Here is a 23,095-nt window from a genome sequence, read left to right as displayed (position 1 = left end):
ATTAAAAACGCACTCAGCACAGCAGAATCACTCCCCCGACTGTCTGCGGAGCGGGCGGCCTCCCCTCGGTCTGTGTTTACCCCGCAGAAGCCAGAGCTTCCTGAGATGCTGACACGATTCTCAAATATAATCCCGTCTCCTCTTTCGTCGCCACTGTTTGTGTATTTCCCCCCAGTAACCCACTGAACCAGTCACTGAGAGGTTAATGAAAAAACAACTTTATTCGCAGAGGCTGAGAGTCTGGGATAACAAAATATCCAGTGACAGCCCCTCCACATCTTCAGCTAATCACACTGGGCCTGGCCCTCAACGTGGGCTCTCACCAAAGTCCTTCAAACCAAGGATTCTCTGCAGCTCACCGAAGGCGTGCTCCTGGTCTGGGTGGAACCCCGTCGTGGAAACATCTGTGCATCAGCAGCCCAGGGCTCGGCACGGCACTGCCGGACAAATGCCTTTTCAGAAAGCCAGCCCCGTGCCTCCCGATGACTGAGTTCTTGCGCCTGCCTGGGAAGTGCTTTCCCACGCACCGGCCAGCAGGCCCTCTCGGCATAACCTTTGTGATCGCTTTTACACAAGTCCTGGAAACTATTTTTAAAATTATTTTATAGACCCCTCCTCCCAGCCTATCTCCAAGAATTCATGATGTTTTGTGCCTTGCTCACATCAGGTAAAATAAAATTTACTGGGAGGTTCAGGAAACTGAGTTTCAGAGACCTCAAGGTAACCCAAACACAGCTACCCTGAGAGGTTGGGTGCATTTCCCCTAAGTTCTGTGAAAGCCTCAATTTTCTTAACCGGGTCTTTGCTGCAGACCCTCCCGCAGACTTCTAGTTGCCTCGTTAAGGTGTTTATTTAACCTCAGCCTCCAGGCCTGCCTGGAAGGGGCAGGGAGAGCAAGGCAGGCTTCAGGCCGCGGGTTCTGGAGGCCGGGAGAGCCTGAGAGACCCCACCATCGAGCCTCACGTCCTTTGGGGTCCAGAGGAGCCCCCTCCAGCAGACACCAGCAGATCCCCTCATTCTTCCCCTCTATGTGCCCATCTCCCTCTCCAGCTGCTTCCTGTTCGTAAGCCCCGTCTAACTTTGTAGAGGTTAAATGTAGTCCTTCCCAACCTGACTCTGGAAAATGTAGCAAAACCAAGCTTGACTCTCGAAAAGCCACAGTGTCAAACCTCTGACAGCATCTGAGGCATATTCTGTTCCCCTAGAACCCTTCCCGCTTGTCCTGTCCCTTGAAATCTTTAGACCCCTTAAAAACAAAAGCTACTGTTGGTTACATGGGCTGCAGAGCGCGTGTGTTGACTACTGAGCTAGCACGATGCTATACGGTAGAGTGCACTTTCTTAATAGAAGTTGTTAATACAGACGTTTGCAAAGGGCAATGTTTATAGTGAAAAAGAGTCAAGTATTTAGACAAAGAATAAAGCATGTTCGTTTTACTGTCTAGAGAGAAATCAAGAGGAAAACTCTCTATTTAAAGCAAGTGTTATTGCTCTTGGTGGTTTCTCAACTTCCACCTTAACATTGGTGTAAATCCTTACCAGGCCCGGAAAACCTGAAAAACAGAGGTGACCCCTGGCACCCCATAACTGGGCTTCAGGCACAAACCAGCTGTGAACACCCACCACCCAGCTGGGCTCAAAGCCAAATCCTGGGCCACACAGCGACAGCTGAGCTGGGACAGTCAGGCTGGGGCTCCCAGGTTGAAAGGACCACACTTGAGTCTGTATGTCCCGCTCGGGTTGTTTGCTGGGCGCCCCGGACCCGGACGCACAGCACCTGTGGAGGGCGCGTGGCTTGTTTGCTGGGCCGGCGGACCGGGACGCACAGCACCTGTGGAGGGCAGCGAGGATCACGCCATTCGACCGACCTAATGTCAAGGAATTCTGTTGCTCCCGCGGTAGCGGTAGGGGGTCTGTGATCCCCAAGTCCCCTCCGGACCGGGTTTTTTAAACCTCAGAAGCCGCTCCAGGTTGTTGGGGAAAGTCCGCTTGCCAGGAGGCGGGCCAGCGAGCCCACCTGCGCGCAGAGGTTGGTAGCACTTCCCGGAACCCACACACCGACCCAGGTAAAGATCATTTTAAAAGAACGTGACTGCCTCCCCCGCCGTGGGAGCTGTGGCCCGTCGCTCAGAGGCGGCTCAGACCGGGCGGGGAAGAGAACTGCTGCGCCACTGTTGGCTTTACTGGAAGTGGAGCACCGTGTCGGGGAGCTGCAGAGGGAAATAGGAGAGGAATGGGATCCCGAGCTGGTAAAAGCCGCCCTGGACATGCGGGTCGAGCATCAGGGAAGCGTTGAAAGGCGGGCGGAGGCTGGAGGAGGCGGCCAGGAGTGAGGCGCCCAGACAGCTGCCTGGCCCCGGCTTGGCGCCCCCCGGGAGCTGGTCCCCTCCAGCCCCTCCAGCCGGCCTCTGGCCTTGCCTCTCCGCCAGGATGCTGTCTATGCTGAAGCTCTTGGACTTGTCAGAGCTCTTCGGGGAGCCGCGGGAGGCGGGGCGCGGAGGGGACCCCGGGCCATCCACCGTGCGCGCTGGCTGGCCGACCGGCCCTGCCGCTGCGCCCTGGACAGCGTCGCCCGCGTCCTCCTCTGGGGACGCAGGCCCGGGCCAGGGGAGGGGCGCGGGCGGAGAGGGGCCCTCCGCGAGGGGCGAGGGACGCGCCGGCGCTCCCTCGTGGCGGGGCATCGCGGGCCCCGAGCCCCCCGCCCCGCTCCCGGCCTCTGGCTGCGGGTCTGTGCCGCTGTCGTGCGTCTCGGCGCGGGCCCGCTTGGCCTCCGGGGCCCCGGGGCCCGGCTTGGGCTTCCTCTTCCGGCGCCGGTAGTTGCCGTTCTCAAACATGTCCAGGCAGCGAGGGTCCAGCGTCCAGTAGCTGCCCTTGCCGGGCCGCCCTTTCTCGCGGGGCACCTTGACGAAGCACTCGTTGAGCGAGAGGTTGTGGCGGATGCTGTTCTGCCAGCCCTGCCGGTTGTCGTGGTAGAAGGGGAAGCGGTCCATGATGAACTGGTAGATGCCGTTGAGCGTGACCCGCTGCTCGGGCGCGTCCTGGATGGCCATGGCTATGAGCGCGATGTAGCTGTACGGCGGCTTCTGCGGGGGCTCGGCCCGGCCCGCGGCGGCCAGAGCGGCCGCGGGGGTGAAGGCCAGAGGCAGCCCGGGTCTCTCGGGGCCGTACAGATAGAGCATGGGCGAGGCGGCCAGGGCAGGCAGCCGGGGACTGAAGAGGTGGCTCATGGCGAGCGGCCCGGCGCTGCGCTCCCCGCGACGCAGGCGACCGGGCGGCTCAGGGACTGCGCCCTGCCCCGCGAGGGCCCTCCCGGGGAGCCGGCCGTGCTTCTGCCTCCAGCTCCGCCGCTCTCCCCTGCCGCTCCGTGTTCTGTCCCTTCTTCATGGCTTTAAAAATGTTAAATAATTGTTGTAAGTTTGCTATTATATGTTGACTTAGCGCTGGAAAATAAATTGTCTATGATAAACAGTCGTTGTGTTCTCAGCCCACCCACATTAATTAAAATTTCATTGCTGAAAAACTCCAAGCTTTTCCCTCCACGTGTCTTTTTGATACCAGCCAATCGGTTTCGGGGCTATTCCTTCATTTGTTTATAGAATTAGTCTGTTGATAAGTCCGCCCACCCAAGTTGAATCAAGCTGTGTTTATTTGGAAAAATTTCCGGGCACCCAATATATAAACGCACTGATCTGATGTTTGAAATATCACGTCCACCCCTTGACGCTGTAAGCACACAGTCAGCGAGGCAGGATGTGGACGCGGCGGCTCGGAGCAGGGTCTGCCTGGCCAGGAAGGAGCCATGGAGTTGGGGGTGGGCGCTCAGGGCTGACTTTTACCGCTGTCCTGGGGGAGCCCCGTAACCCCAGCGCCTCCCACAGAAGGTCTTTTCTTCTCCCAGGCTTAACAGGAGATGCAGAGATGGCACAGTCTAGTAAAATGCTTTCTGAGGTCCTTGAAGCCGTTTAGACATGGGGAGGTGTGTCTACCTTAGAAGTTTGGGTGTCTGTGGGGAAGGGGATGCAGCCCTGCCTGGAGAGACACTTGGTGGACCCTGCGGGAGGCCGGCACTCTCTAGGGACCCAGTACCCAAGGACCCTCCCCGCCCACAGGGCTCACCCGGGATCAGAGGAACAGAAGTGGGTCCTGGCACCCGGCCTCCCTGGCAGGGAAGGCGTTGGGCACTGGGGAGCCAGAGAGGCAGCAGGGTACCTGGTCCAAAGCTCCGTGGAGGCAGGTTTCAAAATAAACCTGTTTGGAGAATTTGGGGGGAAGCTAAGGTCTCTCTGGTGGGGCTAAGGTTGCAAGCCAGAAACACCATAAAAGGGGAGCTTGGCAGCTGGCGGGAGAGCCCATATTTGTGAATGCGGGTCTTTTGCTTTATATTCTGGGCTTTCCTGTTTATGTCAAGGGGGAGGTTATAACAACTTTACAAGTGCACGCAGCTGGCCCCTGATTACATTAAGCATTTGGGAAGCCGCTTGCCCTGCCCCACCCCCACCCTGGGGTGTAAGCACCCCCACCCCCGTCTCATTTTACATTGAGCCACGTCACGGTTTGAATCCAAAGTCCTGGATGATGCGGACTCCCAAGGAGGCATCTCTCCCCCGACTCCAGGCGCTGGGGAAGGGGCGCAGGGCATGGGGCCTGACGACTTCCTGTTGACGACCGCCACCGAATATTTTTTAAAGAAAGTAGAAAACACTTGTGATAACTGAATTAGCGTTCCATTGAATAAATCCTGCGGCCATCCCAAAGAGGAGAGGAGTGAGGCCCACAGGTGACAGGGACCTCCTGGGAGCCTGCGAGAGACACTAAATGCCCACTAACTGGGGTGGGCGAGTGCCTGCCACCACCACTGTCACAGAGAGATGACACCAGGTTGGGGACTGGTTGCAAGTGCTCTGGTAGCTTCCGAACACGGAAAAGAGGGGAGCATCCTCCGCCAAAGTGGGGACCCCAGAGTTTCTGCTTGGGGAACCCTGACTCATGGAATAAACAGGCCGCAGGGGAGCCCATAAGTTTTAAATACCAAAAAGGAAGTAGCGATGGGGGTCGAGAAACCGGTTTGGGTGCAGGCACTGCCCGAGGGAGCGCGGCCAGGCCCTGGGACGCCTCCAGGCCTCCCTCGGCGGCGCTGCCCTTCTGCCTAGGCCAAGCGTGCAGCCCAGCCTGGCGGCCCGGGTCCTGGGGGTGGCCCTGTAGCCGGGAGGGGGCGGGGCGTTGTCCTCTCTGGACTCCTCCCCTCGCTCTCACCGTCGCACCCCTTTCGACTCTGGGGTGACAAAAGAACCCCAGTGCCCGCGCCTTTGTTGTCTGCGGGCCCCACAGTCTCTGGGGTCACTCAACCTCTCCAGACCAGCGAGCCCCCAGCAATTTCAAATTTGGATCCAGTTTCCCGTTTCCAACTTCCGCGCTTGCTCGAATAGATCCCGACCGAGAGATAAAGCGGTGCCACCATGCAACCCTCTCCCCCACCTGCGCGCCCCACAGCCCCTTCTGGAGGTCCCCAGGCACCCGAAGTCCAGCACGCACATCCCTGCCTCTCCCGAAGCGCGCGCTGTCCCGGCGCGTCCTCTAAACTCTAAGGCAAATCCGAGCTTGAATTCGTACAATAATAAATAGCGCCCAATTTGGTCATGGGCCGGACGCGGGCGGAGACACGCTCGGCTGGTGGGCGGGACACAGACAGTGAAGAGAAAAAAAAATACCAGAGTTCTAGTTGCGGTTTGGAGGCGCACACCCAGGCTGTGCGTTTGCAGAATTTTGCAAATCTCCGGGAGGTTTCAGCTGTAGAACTTTGGTGTCGCGCTGGGCCCGGAGATAAATTCTGGGCTCCCAGGTGAAGAGTTTGTAACTTGAGCCCGGAGGGGCCGAGGTTGGAAGGAACCCGCGCCGGGGCGCGTTTCCAGGTTTCCGGGGAGTGCAGGCACAAGCCCCTGGCGCCCGGGAGCGGATGCGCCCTCGTGCGGAGGCTCTGGAGGCTCCGTGGGCTGACGACGCAGCGGAGGCCTGGTGGGGGTGGCTGAGCCTGGGACACAGCTGGGCGGAGTGGGTGTCCCAGAGAGCCAGATAGGGACACTGACAGTTCCCTGCAGGTTCATAAGCATTCAGATCCCAGAAAAGCGCGTCATCTCCGAAGTCAGTTGGTGAGAACCCATCTCCCAACCTGAGACCTCTGGCCTGCCCGGATGCTCCAGACGACAGCATTGTTTCCAACTCAGGGGCTCCGCAGAAGCTGGGCTCAGCTGGGATGAGGGCGCACAGCCCCTTTCCCAGTCCTGGGACAAAGGCATGTGCGCTCCTGGGGAGGCAGGTGGGAGCCCAGGCAGGGGAGGAAACAAGGGCTGACAGGGAGAGACTAGAGCTCCTCTCAGGCCTCCCCCAGCATCCACCCTCCCCTGCTCCTCGGGAAGATAAAAACAGACACCCATGTTAATGACATCTGTGTCACCTTTCCAGATATCTGCATCATTTTTCCAAGCTTAAAGAGAGTTAACAGCTTTTATATGTGTGTATAAATATGTATGCCTATGATTCCACCGTAGGTGCAATGTGTTTGAGAAGAACAGGGTGGCAGGGCGCAGGACTTAGCTCAGTCACCTTACTGACAACCTAAAAACATCACCAACAGAGGTGAGAACAATAATATTGGGAACTAAAATGTATTGATGCATGCCACCCTCACAGCAAGCCTAAGAAATAGAAACTGTTGTCATTCCCATTTTGCAGACCGGGAAACTGAAACCCAGTACATTAACTCGCCTCAGGTCTCCCATGAGGAAGTTTTTCCAAAGACAGAAAAACAATGGTGTTATAACAGCTGCTGAACACTCAGGGCCCTGTGGGAGTTCTCGTTCATCCTCACAGCATCTAAGAAAGGCATGGGTGTCACCCATTTTACAGATGACAAAACTGAGGCTGGGCACAGAACACCCCAAGACCACAAAGGTAGCAAGTGGCAGAACAGGGATCAGAACCCACATGGTTGTGCTCAAAGAGAGAGTGTCTGGAGCGGACAACAGCAGAGGGGGCCCTCCAGAGAGGACAGGTGTGCGGCACCTGGAGCTGGAAACCCCAGAATCCTCACTTACATCCCACCAAAACCCCTTTCTTCCCCCCAACTTCCTGTGAAAAGGTGGAAGATTTCCAGAGCTGGGGAGCAGGGTCCTCTCCGGTTTTCTTGGAGGGAAGTGAGCCTGAGCGTCCCAGACGTGCAGGGAACGGCCACTGGCCCAGCCAGCTAAGTGGGGCCCGGAGAGCAGGGCGGGATTTTCCAGATGGCCTCTGTATGGCTCACCTTGTTCTCAGAAATGACGGAGAGGCTCTGAACAGGGGCAGCTGGGGCACACGCACTGCCCTGCCCAAAGCATGGCCCATGTACCAGTTAATTGAGACCAAAGGATCCTTTCTCTTCTCCAGGTAAGTCCTAAGAGCTGACAGTGAGCAGTGAGCGCTTACTAGGGACAGGGTGCCACGGGAGCACTTTGCCAACCTGTGTTAGGGTCACGAATCCTCACGATAACCCTATTCAATGATCCTGTCATTTTTTTCAGTTGAGAAACCAGCCCAGAGAGCTTAAGGTAACCTGGCTGCAGCCACGTGAACCCTCAGTGGGCCTGTTCAGGAGAGCCCGAGTTGGTGCGGATGGATTCCACCTTAGAGACTTCACTGGGGACGCCGCCTGCAAAACCACAGGAGGCAGAGCAAGACCTTCGGCCAGAGGGTGCTGGGAGTGCGAAGGCCGGTGGCCTGGGCAGAGCCCACAGGGTGGAAGCCCGGGTGGGCACAGACAGACGCCGGAGCACCAAGCTGCACCCCAGGACCCAGGTGAGGGGGAAGCCTCCAGCCCCATCCCCTAAAGCACCCTTGTCAACCGCACCCCTTCCCTCCATTGAAGCTCTTCACAAACTCACAGCCCCAGGATTAAGTCCCCATAAGCCTGACACTTGGAAAAACCTAGCACTCTGGGCTGGGCACAGTGGCTCATGGCTGTGGTCCCAGCTACTCTAGAGGCTGAGGCGGGAGGATCGCTTGAGCCCAGGAGTTGGAGGTTGCAGTGAGCTATGATCACGCCGCCGCCGCCGCACTCTAGCCTGGGCCTGGGCGGCAGACCCTGTCTTAAAACGAAAACAAAAACAAAAACAACCCTAGCACTCTGCTTTCACTGTAATGCGGGAATGTTGAACAAGTATAGCACAGGTTAAAGGTAAGTGGCCTCTTCCCAGGCCCGGTGGCTGTCCCTGACTGCGGCTGCTGGCCTTCCAAACTCCCCTGAAATGTTCCGCCCCCTTCCCTACATGTCTATGTCAGAAAGCAAACATTTCAAACGTGGAGCTGAGGCCATGCAAGAAGGAGGAGGCAGGGAATGCTTCTCAAAGTTTGGGAAAGCATTTCAAGTATGTGGCGCAAGAAGGCACTCACTTACCGGGAGGCAGAGGGGAGGGACGGCTGGGCGCTCTGACCAGCCTGTCCCACTCACCTGGAACAGAGGCACTGGACCCCAGAGCGCCAGCTGTTTCTAGCCCCCAGGACCTGAAGCATAAAACCTCAGGTCTCTAACTGACCCTCCTTTGCTGCACCGTGAGAGTCAGACAGGAATGCACAGTCCCAGGCCCACACAAGCACACATGCCATGCGGAGGTGCCAGCCACAGGCTCAGACCCCAGCACCTTCCCGAGGAACTTGGTTGTGCCCATTTATCACTGGGTGTGTTTTCTCACTGTCTCTGTCTCCACCCAGCTCAGGTTCTCCATGAACAATAAGGCTCCATCAGCCAACCTTGCCCAACACCCGCTGTTCTGGATTTGAGGGTGGCATAAGGAGTGAGGAGGCAATCCCAAACCAGCAGGGTCGCTTCCAGGGGCAAACTGGGAGCTCTGCTCTCTGTGCTTTGAGCCCAGCTCCCAGCGTCCCCCGGCACTGGCAGCGACCCCCAGGCAGCCCTGGGGTGAAGGGAGGAGATGGACCCCAGGAGATTTATGAGCCGAGTGCCCGTGTTCCCAGGACCCTTTATTTTCTTCTCCCTCTAACTTCTGACCTGGGTGCTCGGCCTCAGGGGGGGGCGATGGCATAGGGCCGGGCCCATTGCAGGAGCCCCGGCTGTGCCCAGAAGGAAAAAGCAGGTGACCCTGGTCACCTGGTCATCTTACAGGTAGAAGGACTGAAGCGAGGGAGTCCCTGGTGGTTCGTGCCCGCAGCGAGACGTGGTCTCCTCGTTCCTAGCCCAATGCTTAAGCAATTCCTGGATGCAAGTCATAGCAGGATTTGAATCTGCAGGGACAGGCCACCTGATCCAGGGCAGTGAGGACCACCTGGCCACAGACCCGAGCCTGTTCTCAGAGAGGCCTGGGCATGGCGGGTCACCAGCAGTCCCTCTTCCTGAAGGCTGTGAGCTTGGGGCTCAGCCTTTGAGTCTCACGCGAAGCCCGATTCTAGGGGGGCTGCTCCAGCTGCAGCTTCTCTGGGGCTGGGGATGTGAGGGGCGCTCAGAGCCCGTGGGGCCTCCCCACGTGGCCCTTATCTGTCAAAACTGGACTCTAGTGAGAGTCATAGTCCACCCAGCCAAAGCCAGCTGGGGACGCAGGGTTAACTCTATGGGAGACAGTCTATGTCACGATGTTCCAGTTACTTTCATTTTATTTGCAAGGTCTGTGATGTGCCCATCCGTAGCTTCTTACTGGGTCAGGAAGGAACATGGCTGTCGGACAGGTCTCCTGCAAACTGCCTTTCTGCGGATGCAGAGAGCCACCCCAGCCCCAAGTCCCAGCAGCCTGGGGCGGGCACTCCGGCCCTTCCATCCCCAAACTCCTTTCCCCGTTTCCTGAAAGGCCCAGGGCTTCCCTAGGACCAAATGGCCAAGGAAGGGGCAGCAGATAAGTAAATCGAGGGCTGCCAGGCCCTGCTCACTCGGGCATGCTTTTTGCGTGCTGGGCAGCAGACGAGCAGGATGGCTGACAAGACACAACGACACACAACTGTCCCTCGGGCCATTTAGCTCTGTGCTGCTCACAGCGTCATGCTGTGTGATCTTCCCACTCTGCTGGGGGAGCAACAGATGCCGTTAAGCCCCTAGGCCCACGGCCCACACCGGCTGCAGCTGCCGAAGGCCACGGTGAGCAGAGCTCGGAGCCAGCCCACAGCACAAGGCCAGGCTCCCGGCACTGACCCGCACCTACCCCAGGCCCCGCAGCCTCGGACTGAGTGTGTCCCGAAGCAACCAGGCCTGACACACCCCAGGAGACTGGCTCTCTACCACCTCAGGAGGCCTGGAAAAACCTGCGAATACAACTCCCCAGTTGTTCACATTCCTAGGGGAATAGAAGGACCCCCCCCCAACCTCCACCCCACCCTGTGGCCTTCACAAGGGGTAGGAGGAACCTTCTGGAGCTACCCATCCCCACACTGCAGGGACTTCTTTAAGAAACCTTTCCAGAGACCAAAAGCCCAGCATGGTCTCGTTAGCAGTAGAAGGGGGTCTCCCACCCTCACCATCGCACCTCTCTCCTCCTCCAGGTCCGATGTGTGTCTCTGGCCTTGTCATTAATTGGGCACCAAGGGTTCTAAATCTTAAGATGAAGGCAGCTTTCAGAGACACCTCTTTGAAACATCTGGGGAAGGAGAAAGCCAGCTTGCCTGGGGTCCAGAGTACACTACTCTCTTCCTGGGGCAAATAGCACAAAGAGAGCAGAAGCAAAATGAAACCAGAGTAGCAGAAGGGGGCAAGGAGCTCAGGCCTCTTAGCGAGGGTCTGCCCCCCACCCACCTCCTTAATTTCCTCCGCCTGCTGCTCAGCAACCAAAGCCGCCTGGCCTGGGCCCGGCTGAGAGTCAAGCACCCAGGCACCCCGGCTCCCACACGTTGTGAAATGGAATAAAACATAACACAGCCGTTACATCTTAACTATGTGCCACCTCTAGGGCCACAGTTTGAAAGAATCTGCATTGCACATATGGGGAAAATTATTATGCCTCAAATTTCCCCTAATTCTATTTCAACACAGCATAGAGATAAAATACCGTGCTTAAAACAACAACAACAACAACACCCAGGTTACCTTCGGTGCTACTGCATTAATCGAAATCACCTTTGGCAAAATCGTCATCTCCTGAAATGTTTTCACAAAGAACTTCACCCTTGGCAAAATACAGCTCACCTGCTGGGGTGGGAATTGGTGGCGCTCTGGTCCCAAAATTCACACGGAGAGGCCAGCGGGGGGGATTGTAGGTTTCAGCCAGTGAAACAGATCACAAAGCCTTTTCCCCAGCCACATAGCTATGTTGCTACTAAAAATTTAAAAGACAAGAGATATTAAAATTGAAAAATAATATCTCTAGGACGTAACATCTTGGAAAAGTTAATACACTTAGGGTATGGAAGCACTGTAAATTATTTTTGAAGGGTAAATGAGGTTTTAAATTTTTTTCACTGCAATGAGGGCAAAGATTTAGAAGTTGAATTGAGAAGTAAGGCAGTCCGAAACTCCCCTCTGATCTGGCCACCAAAAGGGATAAACATTAGATGCTGGAGAATCAGTCACCCTCAGACCTTCACTGGCCCGGTTCAAATTTTCTGGAAAACCATTGAAGTGGGCAAGGAAGCCCGCATTTTAGGAAATCGAGGGGAAACAGCACTCACCCTGGGTTGTTGTTAGCAAATGGGAACCCTTTATCCTTCCTTCCTTCTCTCCTAATTTGGGGACAGCTGGACACTGAGGTGGAGTGGCACTGTTTGTTTTACAACTGGCATGTTTTCCTGCATTTAACAAAATGCATTACAACAAACTCACCACTCACCGCCCTTCAGACGGCTGGGTCCAACCAGGCTGGTTTCTCGAATTGCCTCCAGGAAAAAAAAAAATCCCAGAGTGGGATTTTGTAATTAATCAGAAAGCATTTTCTGTCACTAAACAAGACAATACGTGACTGCTCCCATTTTCCTGTGATCATCTTTATGTATCTGCATGAATGCCCACCTGTATAACAAAAATAATCAGAACAGGTAGGTTTGCAAACACACCTTGTTTTCAAAACCTGCAAGAACACAAACACTGTCCGAACTTTGGGCAGAAAAACAACATGGGTTTATTTTAAGGTAAGTACAACAATTAAGACCACATAAGACAAACACAGATGAAGTTAAAATTTTTGTGTTTTTTAAGGAATACTCAAGGTGGAATCTACTGTACAAAACCATCGCACTTTATCAATAAAAAGTATCAGATACTTGACTTCTTTATCCACCAACAAAAAAAAAATAAATTATTTTCTTGTTTTGTAAAAGATCTACAACTGGGAAAAGAATTATAGCTCATCATTGTACAAGAAACAAAACCCACATAGGTTTCTTGAATTCAGTTTGGCAGTTAGAAATGGTTGAGCAAGATGAAAAATTATCCAGTGAACTCAACTTTAAATATTATATTAATGGCTCTTAACATCAACAAAAAAAAAATAGCCTGATTACAAATCCACACATTTGTACAACACGGTTAGAGAAATTTAAAATTACACACAGCACATACGTTATCCATAGAGACCCCCATACACCTGTGGAGGTCTCTACAGAAAGTCCTTAGTGGGTCGCTACGGGATTTGGTCCATAACTTAACTTTTGAAACCCCAAGTGGAGCCGAGCACAGCCATGCTGGTAGGGGAGGGGGATTTTAAAATCGATATTCATTGCGTTGGGCTGCGTCCCTTTAGAGGGGTTTCCTGGGATCCCAGAAACGGGGCGGCGAATAGAGTTACCTGCACGCTTTGCAGACCGCCGAGGGCTGGCGCGCCCGGGCTCTCCGCTGCCTGCCGCGTCTGCGCAAAAGTCGGTGGGCATGTTTTGTTTCTTTTTTGGTCTCTGCAGCCTTAACTGTCTGAGAGGGTCGGGCCCGGGGAGCGAAGCGGACAGGGCCGGGGCAGGGACGGCCGGGGCAGGTCAGTATTTGGTGCAGTCGTAGGAGTAGGGGCCTGCGTGGCGGTAGAGCGCCGGCGTGGACCTGTAGGGCAGCTGACAGCTCGCATTGCCGCTCACCTGGGACTCCCCGAGCGCCGAGTTCTCGATTCCCAGCCGGTGGGAGTTGAACATCTCCCGGACGTTGGGGAAAGTTTGCTGCTGGGCCGCGAACGTGTGGCCCGGGAGATGGTTCAGGTCCCCGCTGTGGTTGAGATACCAGGAGGCCGCCTGCGCCGCGGCGGCCGCGGGCTGCGGGGCCGGCTGTGGCTGGGGAGCCGGCGCGGGCGGCGGCGCCTGCGGGTGGTGGTGGCCGTGGTGCTGGTGGTGGTGGCCCGCGGCAGCGAGCGCGCCCTCCTGGCCGGCGGCGAGGTTGAGGGCGCTCAGGGGCGACGTGGGGCCGCTCGGGTGGTCCGAGAGGGCCTCGTCCAGGGCGGGCGGGACGCACATGTGCGCCGGCCGCTCGGCCCCGGTGTACAGGCTCATGGCGCGCATGCTGCACTGGTAGCCCCCGGCGGCCCCGGCCTCCAGGCCCTGCGCGCACGGCTGGCCGTAGGCGGCGGGCGGCGCGGTGGCGTAGGGCAGCGCCAGCGGCTGCACCACCAGGCCCGCGCGCCCGGCCGCCGGGCTCAGCTCGCCGCCCGGCGGCGACGTTCGCAGAGTCATGATGTTCTCCACGCTGAAGCCCGGCAGCCCGTTGGGCGCGGCGGCGTGGTGCTCGGGCAGCGAGCCGTCGGGGGACGCGGCGGGCGTGGAGGCCGCGCTGCGCGGGCTGCCCTGCAGGGCGCTCTCGGGGCTCAGCGTCTCCACCTTGGTGATGACCGGCAGCGCCGGCGACGCCGCCTCGCTCTTGACGACCACTTTCTTCTCGGCCTCCTTGGGGGCGTCCGCCAGCGGGGGGCCGGCCGGGGCGCCCTTGGACGCCGCGGGGGGCGGCTCCTTGAGGTGGGCCCGCTCCTCCTTCTCCTTGGGCACGTCCTTCTTTTTGAAGCGCCGCCGGCGCCGCAGGAAGCTGCCGTTCTCGAACATGTTGTAGGAGTCCGGGTCCAGCGTCCAGTAGCTGCCCTTGCCGGGCTTCTTGTCGTCGCGGGGCACCTTGACGAAGCACTCGTTGAGCGAGAGGTTGTGGCGGATGCTGTTCTGCCAGCCCTGCTTGTTCTCCCGGTAGAAGGGGAAGCGGTCCATGATGAACTGGTAGATGCCGTTCAGGGTGATCTTCTTCTCGGGCGCGTTCTGGATGGCCATGGTGATGAGCGCGATGTAGCTGTAGGGCGGCTTCACCAGGTCCTTGGGCGCCGCAGGCTGGTGGTGGTGGTAGGGCGCGTAGGAGCGGCCCATGCCCGCGCCGTACTGCTCCGGGTGGCCCGAGTAGACGCCCATGGGGCTGGCCATGCCTCCGTAGCTGCCCGCCGCCCGGTAGTAATTCTGCTCGCTCAAGTAGGGCACCACTCCCAGGGCGTTGGGGTCGGACACGGAGTAGCGCGCCTGCATGCTGCGTCTGCGACGGCTCTCCACCGCCTGCGCGCACGGGCTGCGGCCGGGGAGCGAGGAAGGCCCGGGAGCGAGAGCGACAGCGACAGCGAGCAGAGGAGAGAGGAAGGGACCAGCGCGGGCGGCCGGGGCTCCGGGAAGCTCGGGGCGAGGTGGAGGAGGCGCCGGCGATCGGGCCGAGAAGGGGCGCTCGCTTTCAGCGGACCGGGCGGATCGGCATCCTGGAGGGCGCGCCCGGGAGGCGAGCGCGGCGCCGGCCCCTGCCCGCTGCTCGCGCTCGGGACCCGCCGGGTGGCAGCCGGGCCGGGCGGCCGGGACCGAGCGGAGGCGCCGCGGGCCCAGTGGACCGAGGCCGGACCCCCGTTCCGCGCGAGGACGCGGGAAGGCGGCTCTCCAAGCCCCCCGGCAAATCGGCAGCGCCGAGGGTCGACGAGCCGCGGTCCAGAGCGGCTGCGCTGCCGAGCCCGGAAAAAGAGGCCAAGTCCCTTTTAGGGATTGGGAAAAGTTTCAAAAGTCTTCTTGCTGAAAGCGAGTTTTTACTTTCCTCGGGCCACGCCCCCTCCCGGAACTGCGGACCAATCGCCCGGCAGCTCTGGGGAGTTGGCACCAATCAGGGCGAGGAGCGCCGGAATCCGTCGGCTCTAAGACCCAGGCGCGCAGCACTGGGCTTTTCTGCAGCTCAGCCTGAAGTTGAAAAGACTTAAAAAAAAAAAAAAAAAGTTAGAGCTTATTAAGATTTATTTTATTATCACATTTTGGTTAATGGGCCCACATATTCAGAACAAAAAAATAGCGACGTTGCTTTGCAAAAAAAAAAATTGGTTTGAAACATAAAATAGAATTGATGAACGTAGTCAAGTGTCTCCCCCAAAGACCTCGCAAGTAGCAGAGATCCTGGGACACCTTCATTAATGAGTGATGAAGCGAATGATTAGGTTTCCTAATTATCGGGGCCCAGGAGTAATGGATTCAAAGCGGATGTGCCGGATTGGACCGGCCAGGGCCTGGCCTAGTGGTAGTCTCATTTAATCAAATGACCGTCGCCAGCGAGTTCCAGGTTCAGAGGCGTCAAGAACAACCTACAGAGGTTTTAGAGGCAAACGATAGAAGCCGAACTCCCCTCGCCCGCGCCCAGGAGTCAGGCCCTCGTCTATAGGGGAAGGGCCGAGCGCGAAGGTAGCAACGTCCTGAGAATTTAAACCTCTAAATTCGCCTCGAATTCGGTCAGTCATCCTCGTCACCAAGAGCAGTTTGGTGGATTGTGGGGAACAGTGTTCAATAACCCCGCTCATCTCCCCCTTCCCTTTCCCGCGTAGACACTTGCAGCCCACCGACTCCGGCTTCCTTTTCCCAGATATAAATTCCCCTCGACACGCTGACTCCCGCGCTGCCCACAGAACCGAACAAAGCAGCGACACCGGGCCCAGGCAGAGCCCGAGTTCCTCAGCCGGGCGAGAGGAAACCCGAGCCTGCTTTCCGCGGGGGCTCTGGCCGAAGCCGCGCGTAATTCGCGGGGCACACGGCGGGCTTGGAGCGGGGAGGCTTCCCGGGCCGGCGCCCGCGCTAGCGCCGACCCCGGGGCGCAGTCCCCACCTCCCGCTCCTGCCAAAGCCCCCTCGGAATTCTCCAAGTTGAGTTTCTGTATTTTAGCCTTTTTTGTTTTGTTGGATTTTGGTAAGGGGAGTTGGAGCTGGGGCTCCGTGGGGGGACCGGGTAAGCGATTGCAAACGGTTAAAGACCCCTCCGGGAGTATATTATCCGAGAGACTGGCCTGGAGCGACTTGGAGGTGCTCGCCCTTCAAAGCTTTCTCGTTCCCACGAGGAATCCCGGACAGTTTGTTTATTTGTGGACTGATTATTTATTCCTTCAACACCTCCAATAATCAGATCTCCTGCCACCCACTTCCCCTGAAGCGGTGGGACACCCCTCTAGCTGGCCAGAATTTTGGAAGTTGTTCATCCGGTTAGGTAGGGAAAAGGACTTCAGATAAAACACCATTTATATTTCGGGTTTCCTTCTCCCTTCTCAGCTCTCCCACCGGTGTTTAGCACATTCCCGGCAAAAGGGTGTCAGAGGCTCCACTCCCCACTCTTAGCTTTGAGGAGGTCAGTCAAAGAGGCCCGGGACATCTCATTTATTTCCAATAAAAGAACAAAAGAAAATATTCATGTGCATTATCTTTGTCTCCTGACGAATTCAAAATCAAAGGGAAAGCACAAAACGGTTTCCTATTACCTTCAATATTCTCCTTCTAAAACACTATATTTTTTATGAATTTTCAGAGCACTTTCTCTAACTTGATCGTCCTCCCCCTACTTGTTTTTGAAACAAAGTAAAATGAAGCCGCCCAGTTCTCAACTGACAGGTAAATGATTTGAGCCGTCTCCCCAACCCTAAACTCCTACTATGACTTTATTATTTTTAATACCTCTAGTATTTTCACATCCATTAAAAAAAAAATAAGAACTCTAGCAGAAAAGTGCCTTTCTCCCGGAGTGCACGACAGGCACACTGAGTTCTCGCAATTTTGCTGGAAATGCAGGCTATTGATCAAGAAACAGTCCTCCGTCTGTCTGCTTCCAGGAGAAATATTATTTACACTGCTTTTTACAAGGGGGGTGTGTGCGCTTAAATAGCTTTGTCACAGCACAGGGCAAAACCTAAAATAGCTAAAAAACTATGAAAAATAAATGAGAAAATGTCAGTTTCTGCCTGTGTTTGTATTCACAAGGGTGTGCAGGTTTAAACCAATGTCATCTGAAAGAACTAAATTGAGCATCAAGTATATTAACCAACCCCCCCCCAAAAAAAAATTAGAGGCGAGAGGGAAGAAATCCTTATTATAGTCAAGACAGAAAAGGTGAGAGACGTTTGCTTTGCCGCTGGAATTGGGTTATTTTTTTTCCGCTCAGTAGGACTCCGGGGGAGATGTCCGCTCAGGGTATGACGACACCGCCGTCCACACACCTGAACTTTGCAGAAACCCTGTTTCCGAGCTTTTCTGTGATCTGCCAGGTATCCTGGACGGGGCTGCAGTTTCCCTGCTGATGTCCCGCCTTTCTGGCCTTGTCACGGGGCTGCGAGCGGAGTCGGGCCCCAGATGGCCCCTGCGTTACTGGGGTGATAAGTGATGCTGAAGGCAGGGGACACCCCAGTCGCCGTCCAGCCCAGCGTCGCAGGTCCCCGGCGCGGCCCCACCTGCGCGCGGCTCGGCGGACTCCGCGGGCGTTGGCGCCATCTTGTGGCCACTCTGGGAACTGCGGCCAAGGCCTGGCCCGGCGGGGCCCGGCTGCAGGGCAGGTGCTGACACCCCGCGGACGCGCCTGTGTACTGCACGGCGGGAGCTGAGCCTTCCGAACCGAGCCGGAGCAGCTTCGCCCGGGTCGGAACATGGGCTGCTGGGAGACAAAAATGCCTTTGAAATTGCTCTGGGAGCAAGAAGTTTTCTCTAAGGAAATTTGCTGAGGTGTGCAGCAAATAACATCTGCACCTCCTAGGTGGTTAGAAGTCTGGATTTTTTTTTTTCCAGAGTTTTTGAACAAATTGCCTTGTCCCTGTCTTCTGGCTGCAACTTTCTGCCCCAGGCGTGGTGTGAGTTTCGGGGAGTTCTGGACCCGGGTTCGAGTGATGCCTTAGCAAGGAGGAGGCTTTAGCTGGGTCTGCAGCCCTTCTGCTTTTGAGGCACGACAGAGAACTCACTCAAAGAGGGGACAGGGGGAAGGCGTTTTGTTTTGTCTCTATTTTCAATTCATTCTTCCCAACATCCTTCAAACATTTCTCTTCTGGGCTCACGAGGGGCCTTCCGTGTTCGGGGAGGGGCCCGGATGGCAGAGCAGTACCAGGCTTCCCAGGCTACTGGAGAACCGACAAGCCCTGGGATTACACCAAGTCAATGCCGCTTCTTAAACATCCCTTGTGATCCAGCTTCTAGAAATTATCTTTTTTGGGGACGAGACATGTCTCCCTGATGAAAACTGTCCAAGCTCATTCTACTGAGTGTGACTTTTCCAAGGTGGCACCATTCACAGATGGCAGAGTCAGGGAGGAGAGAGAGCTGGGTGTGTGAGGACTGTTCTTGGTTAAAAGAGGTGAGAGCAACGCAACAACTAAATGTGACACCTGATCCTACATGGAAGAAATTTTAAAAACTAATAAAGGATAAGTTTGAGGCTATTTGGGGAAATTGGAATCTGGGGTGTGTATTAGATAATAATCTCACATCGAGGGGAAGATTCTTGAGTGTTATAATTCTGAGTGGTCAAGTAAGAACACGTCCTTGTTTCTAGAAGGTATGTTTCAAAACGTTTAGGGCTAAATTGGCGGGGGGAGGGGGAAAGGGAGAAGGAGAGTGTGAGGTGATGCAAATGTAATGAAATGAGAACAGTTATTAGACTTATGGTATGTGGGTGTCGATTGTACCGTTCTTGCCATTTTTTTTTTTTGTAAGTTTGAAATTTTTCAAAATAAAAAATGGGAGAAAAATACTATTGTTACTCTGAAAATTTAAAAAGGGGTGGACACAAAGCAAAGGTCTTTCCCTGGAAGGAACTTCACAATATTTAGTGAGAGTCCACTTGGCCCAGTATCCCCCTCTCCTCTTCTGGAAGTTTCTGAAAAACAAGCATCAACAACTATGGAGTTTGTCACAATAACCTGTGGTTACAAAAAAAAAAATGGTGATTCTCTAAGGAGTTTATGTGTCTTATGATTCAGACATTGCCACAATTAACACCACCAAAGATGCAAGAGATTCAATAGAGCACCAAAACATAATATTAAAGATATACATATGTTGCTTTCTAAGGAGAGTTGGTTACATGCTTCTCCATGCTGCTGGTTTCATGCATGTCCTAAATTATTGCCCTGTATCTGTGTCACCATGATTGGCTTCCATGCATATCAGCTGGTTTAGGCTGATTTAGGCTTGGTAACAAACACCTCGAGTTTCAGTGACTGCCTCGTGAGCCAGCCCTAGGTTGGCAGGGGGCTCTGCTCATCAATGTCACTAGGAGCCTGGGTTTTCAAAGACTACCTGTCATCTTGGCAGGGGGAAGAGGTGGAGATCCGGACCTGGAGTTAAGTCTTACAGCCTGGAAGTGCCACAACCACCTCTGTTCACAAGTCATAGGCCAGAGCTGGTCATAGGTTCCCAACGCACGCAGGGGATGGGAAGTGCAGTCTTCCCCATGCCCAGGCAGGTGGGCAGCCTGGGCTCATGTCTGTCATACGTGTCCTACCTTTCCAGCTGGTGGTGACAATCCCGTTCTCCGAAGCTCCAGCAGTGCCTACCTACTGTACCTGGCATCACGACATCTTACCTCATCCTCTTTAGGGGTAGGTACTATTAATACCGTCATTTTACAGGTGAGGAAACTGAGGTTTAGTAATCATAAATAACTAAACCGAGTCTTGCAGCTTACCAAGTAATGGAATTGGAATCTCTTAACCCATTTCTTTGCTGCCTCTTCGAGATTAAGAGTTAGGGCCTTGGAAACTAGTGACTTAAAAACTTAAAATAGAAACTTCTGTATATATAAAAATAGTCCATATGGAAACTTCCTAACTACATAGACACATTCAACAGTGTATGTGTGAAGTCATGACTTCTGGCCACACACGACTCAATGTGTATGAGGTTTTAGTTTTTTATGTCATTAACCTGAAACCCCATGAGTAACCCTGTGGGGTGGATAAGAGCCTGCAGGAAGCCGACTGCTCCCCGGGAGGCCGGACAGGACTCTGGCGTTAGGAGAAGGGAGGAGAAGGGAAGGGAGAGAAGGAGGTCAGGAGGGTTTTGACTGCCTTTGAATGTGCACCTGTGGGACAATGTTCTCAGCCCCAGGGAGTGAGCCAGACTCGAAACTGACAAGCTGGGGGCAGCTTCAGACAGTGCCTCAGAGCGACCACTGGCTCTCGTGCTGGGGTCTCACGGTGGCCATAACTGAGTGAGGCCCCCGTGGGACACATGAAGGACTGAACAAGCCAAGAGCAGAGAGCCCCACCCCCCAGGGGAACGAGTCCAGTAGTGGCACAGGACGCTCTGCACCTTTAAGAGTTCATGAAAGCCCCCAGCTGTGCACGGTGCGCCCACACAGGGGACTTCCAATGGCAGCCCAGCCTGGACCCCGGACAGGGCCTTTGCACTTGCCACGCCCCTTGCCGGACCCCTTGTTCCCAGTCTTCTGCCCCCAGCCACCCACCTATCTCCCCCATCCCTGCCCTGAAGTTTCATCCTCTCGGGGGCACCGACCACCCTGCCTGGCGCAGTCTTATTCATGCGTCTGTTTGTTCTCTACCCCGCCCCCCATGCTGGGAAGGCAGGCAGGGACCTGGTCTGCCCCGAGTCCTGCTGCTCTTGCTGGCACAGCCTCTGTGCCCCTAATTAAAAATTGAATGACCAGATGTCACTTGGGGGCTTCAGAGACACCCCTGCCTCCCGCTGCCAGAACCACATGCCTTATCTCCCGTGCGGCGGTTCAACCCCAGAATTCCATCCAAACATTTACTGGCATGTATTTTAGGCGGCTGCTGCAGACGGAAGGAGGAAAAGTCATCACTCCCGGGCTTCCACGCTGGGGCAGGTGCCCAAGCAATGACAGGTGGAAACTTTTATCTTAACCAAACAAACATAGAGCCCCCACTGAGTTCCAGGTGCTGTTCTAAGTGCCACCTGCGTACTGAAGCATCAAGAGGTGGATGCCAGTCGTGCGCTATCCGCACTCTATAAATGAAGAGCGTGGCGCAGAGACGTCCAGTCGCTCCCCCAGGCTCACACAGCCGGCGAGCTGCACACCTGGGCTCAACCCTGCACCGCAGGCCTGGCCCTGCCACACAGCTGCCTGCAGGAGGGGGGCTGCACTGAGCAAGCCAGGCTGAGTCAGATGGGGGGGGGGCAGAGCAGCCACCTACGCTTCTGGGAAAAGCTGCCAACCAAGCCGGGCCTGGAAACCTGGGTAAGAAAAACTTCACACGCAAATGTCCTTCCTCCTTGACACTTGAGGCTGCAGACTTAGCAAATAAAAGTAAAGATGCGCACAGACTGCATGAGACATACTTATACTAAAAGAAACATTCATTGTTATCCAAAATTCAAATTTAACTGGAAAACCTGTATTTAATCTGTCAAATGTGAATTTGGCGGGGGGCTGGGGGAGGCGGAGGGAGAACGTTATTCAAACATTTCTTTAATTATTAGCTTCCAAAACAACGTTACATTTATCATTAGATGCAACTTTAAATAACTACGTGTTATTAAAGTTCACCATAAAAGGGATCATAAGAGAGAATGTTTTCACTTTTCTCTGTACTGCGCAGTTTCAGATACGGGAGACATGAATGGGCTGCTCACAGCGTGAAGTAGAGCAGGGATTACACTGGTCGTTAACAAGCGTGCACATCATACATTAATTACATGGCTAAAACCCCACAGTGCAGAAGACCCCAAATGAACAGGACCGCATCCTCCCCTCCGCCACACACAGAGACCATTAACTCAACTTTATTCCTTCTGGCAGTCACAGTGTGTCTCAAAAAGGGGAGGGGACTTTGCTGCTATTTCTCCTCTGGGCAACTTGAATTGTGGTCCCCTGGCTTCCTGCTCTGAATTTAAAGATGCTAATAAGTTTACTTTGCAGAAATTGGCTGGTTCCCATGTGCCAGGGGCATGTTCTAAAACACGGCCCAAATCATTCCCGGTTATCTTGATTGTGTAACCATCACACCCTGGGCACGGTGCATCGGAAATTAGCATTCCCGTCCACCTGATGATCCCAGAGCACTGTGCCGCATGACCCGATCCTCCCTTCACACCCCAACTTCCAATACGACTTTTTTTTTTTAATTTCTTCTGCAGGTTTCCTTGCTTTTTGCCTTGAAGTCACACGTCTTCACTTTCATCCTGCTGTCCCCTTCACCATGTCTGCTGACTCGCCACTGTGTTAGAGAAGTTTGTCGAAGCCCCACCCTTTCCTTTCGCTACTAGACAGGCCAATTTGGGGTGGGATTTTTTTTTAATAGGCTAAATTTTTTTTCAGCAGTTTAGGTTTACAGAAAAATTGAGTGGAAGGCACAGGCATTTCCCACATTCCCCATCCCCGCACCTGCACAGCCTCCCCTGTTACCAACGCCGCCACCAGAGGGTGCTTTGGTTACAGGCTATGAATCTTCGTGATCGCATCATTATCACCTGGAGTCCAGTTTACATTGGGGTTTATTTTTGTTGGGGTAGAATTTTTAAACTGCAAAAATTGTGGGGGGTGAAGGGTGGAGGAGGGCACTTCTGGGATGGGAACGACATGAGCCAAACCTGCAAGGAGACGGGCGGAGTCGCATTCGGAGGAGGGAGGGAGGCAGCTCGGCTCAGAGACGGGGCTGATGTGGAAGCCGGAGTCCAGCACGGGCTCAGCTGCCCAGGTGAGACGTCTGGGCCTCGCTAGGTGGAGGCAATGGGAAGTCAGCAAGTCACCGCAGGAGGACATGCAGGCGGGGTTCAGGCGGACGGAGGGCAGGAAAGAGAAGGAGCAGAGGAGGGGGAAGGAGGAGCAGGAGGTGTGTTTGCCTCTGAGGGCTGTTGCAGAAATTATATTTAGATATGATGCCTAAGGCACTAAGCTCAGACACCCACACCTCATTTGCTGCGTCCGTATCTGTAAAGTGGGTCTTC

The 23,095-nt window shown here is 55.1% G+C and overlaps 2 protein-coding genes across 2 annotated transcripts; both read right to left on the bottom strand.

Moving 5' to 3' along the window:
- Positions 1-202: 202 nt before the first annotated feature.
- FOXL1 (forkhead box L1) lies at positions 203-3,435 on the bottom strand. The gene has a single exon (XM_045533135.1). It carries the CDS (start codon positions 3,224-3,226, stop codon positions 2,180-2,182), a length of 1,047 nt encoding a protein of 348 aa, XP_045389091.1. The 5' UTR covers positions 3,227-3,435; the 3' UTR covers positions 203-2,179.
- Positions 3,436-12,058: 8,623 nt separating this feature from the next.
- On the bottom strand, positions 12,059-14,941 carry FOXC2 (forkhead box C2). Its single transcript, XM_045533116.1, has one exon. It carries the CDS (start codon positions 14,430-14,432, stop codon positions 12,927-12,929), a length of 1,506 nt encoding a protein of 501 aa, XP_045389072.1. The 5' UTR covers positions 14,433-14,941; the 3' UTR covers positions 12,059-12,926.
- Between the last annotated feature and the right edge of the window lie 8,154 nt (positions 14,942-23,095).

This window comes from Lemur catta, chromosome 20 (assembly GCF_020740605.2).
Source record: "Lemur catta isolate mLemCat1 chromosome 20, mLemCat1.pri, whole genome shotgun sequence".
Classification (NCBI taxonomy): domain Eukaryota; kingdom Metazoa; phylum Chordata; class Mammalia; order Primates; family Lemuridae; genus Lemur; species Lemur catta.
Note: the sequence above shows the minus strand (reverse complement) of the source record. Positions and strands in the feature narration are given on the sequence as shown.

Bases quoted from the DNA above. Each gene is read 5' to 3' on its own strand.
- FOXC2 (XM_045533116.1), bottom strand. From the start codon at position 14,432: ATGCAGGCGCGCTACTCCGTGTCCGACCCCAACGCCCTGGGAGTGGTG.
- FOXL1 (XM_045533135.1), bottom strand. From the start codon at position 3,226: ATGAGCCACCTCTTCAGTCCCCGGCTGCCTGCCCTGGCCGCCTCGCCC.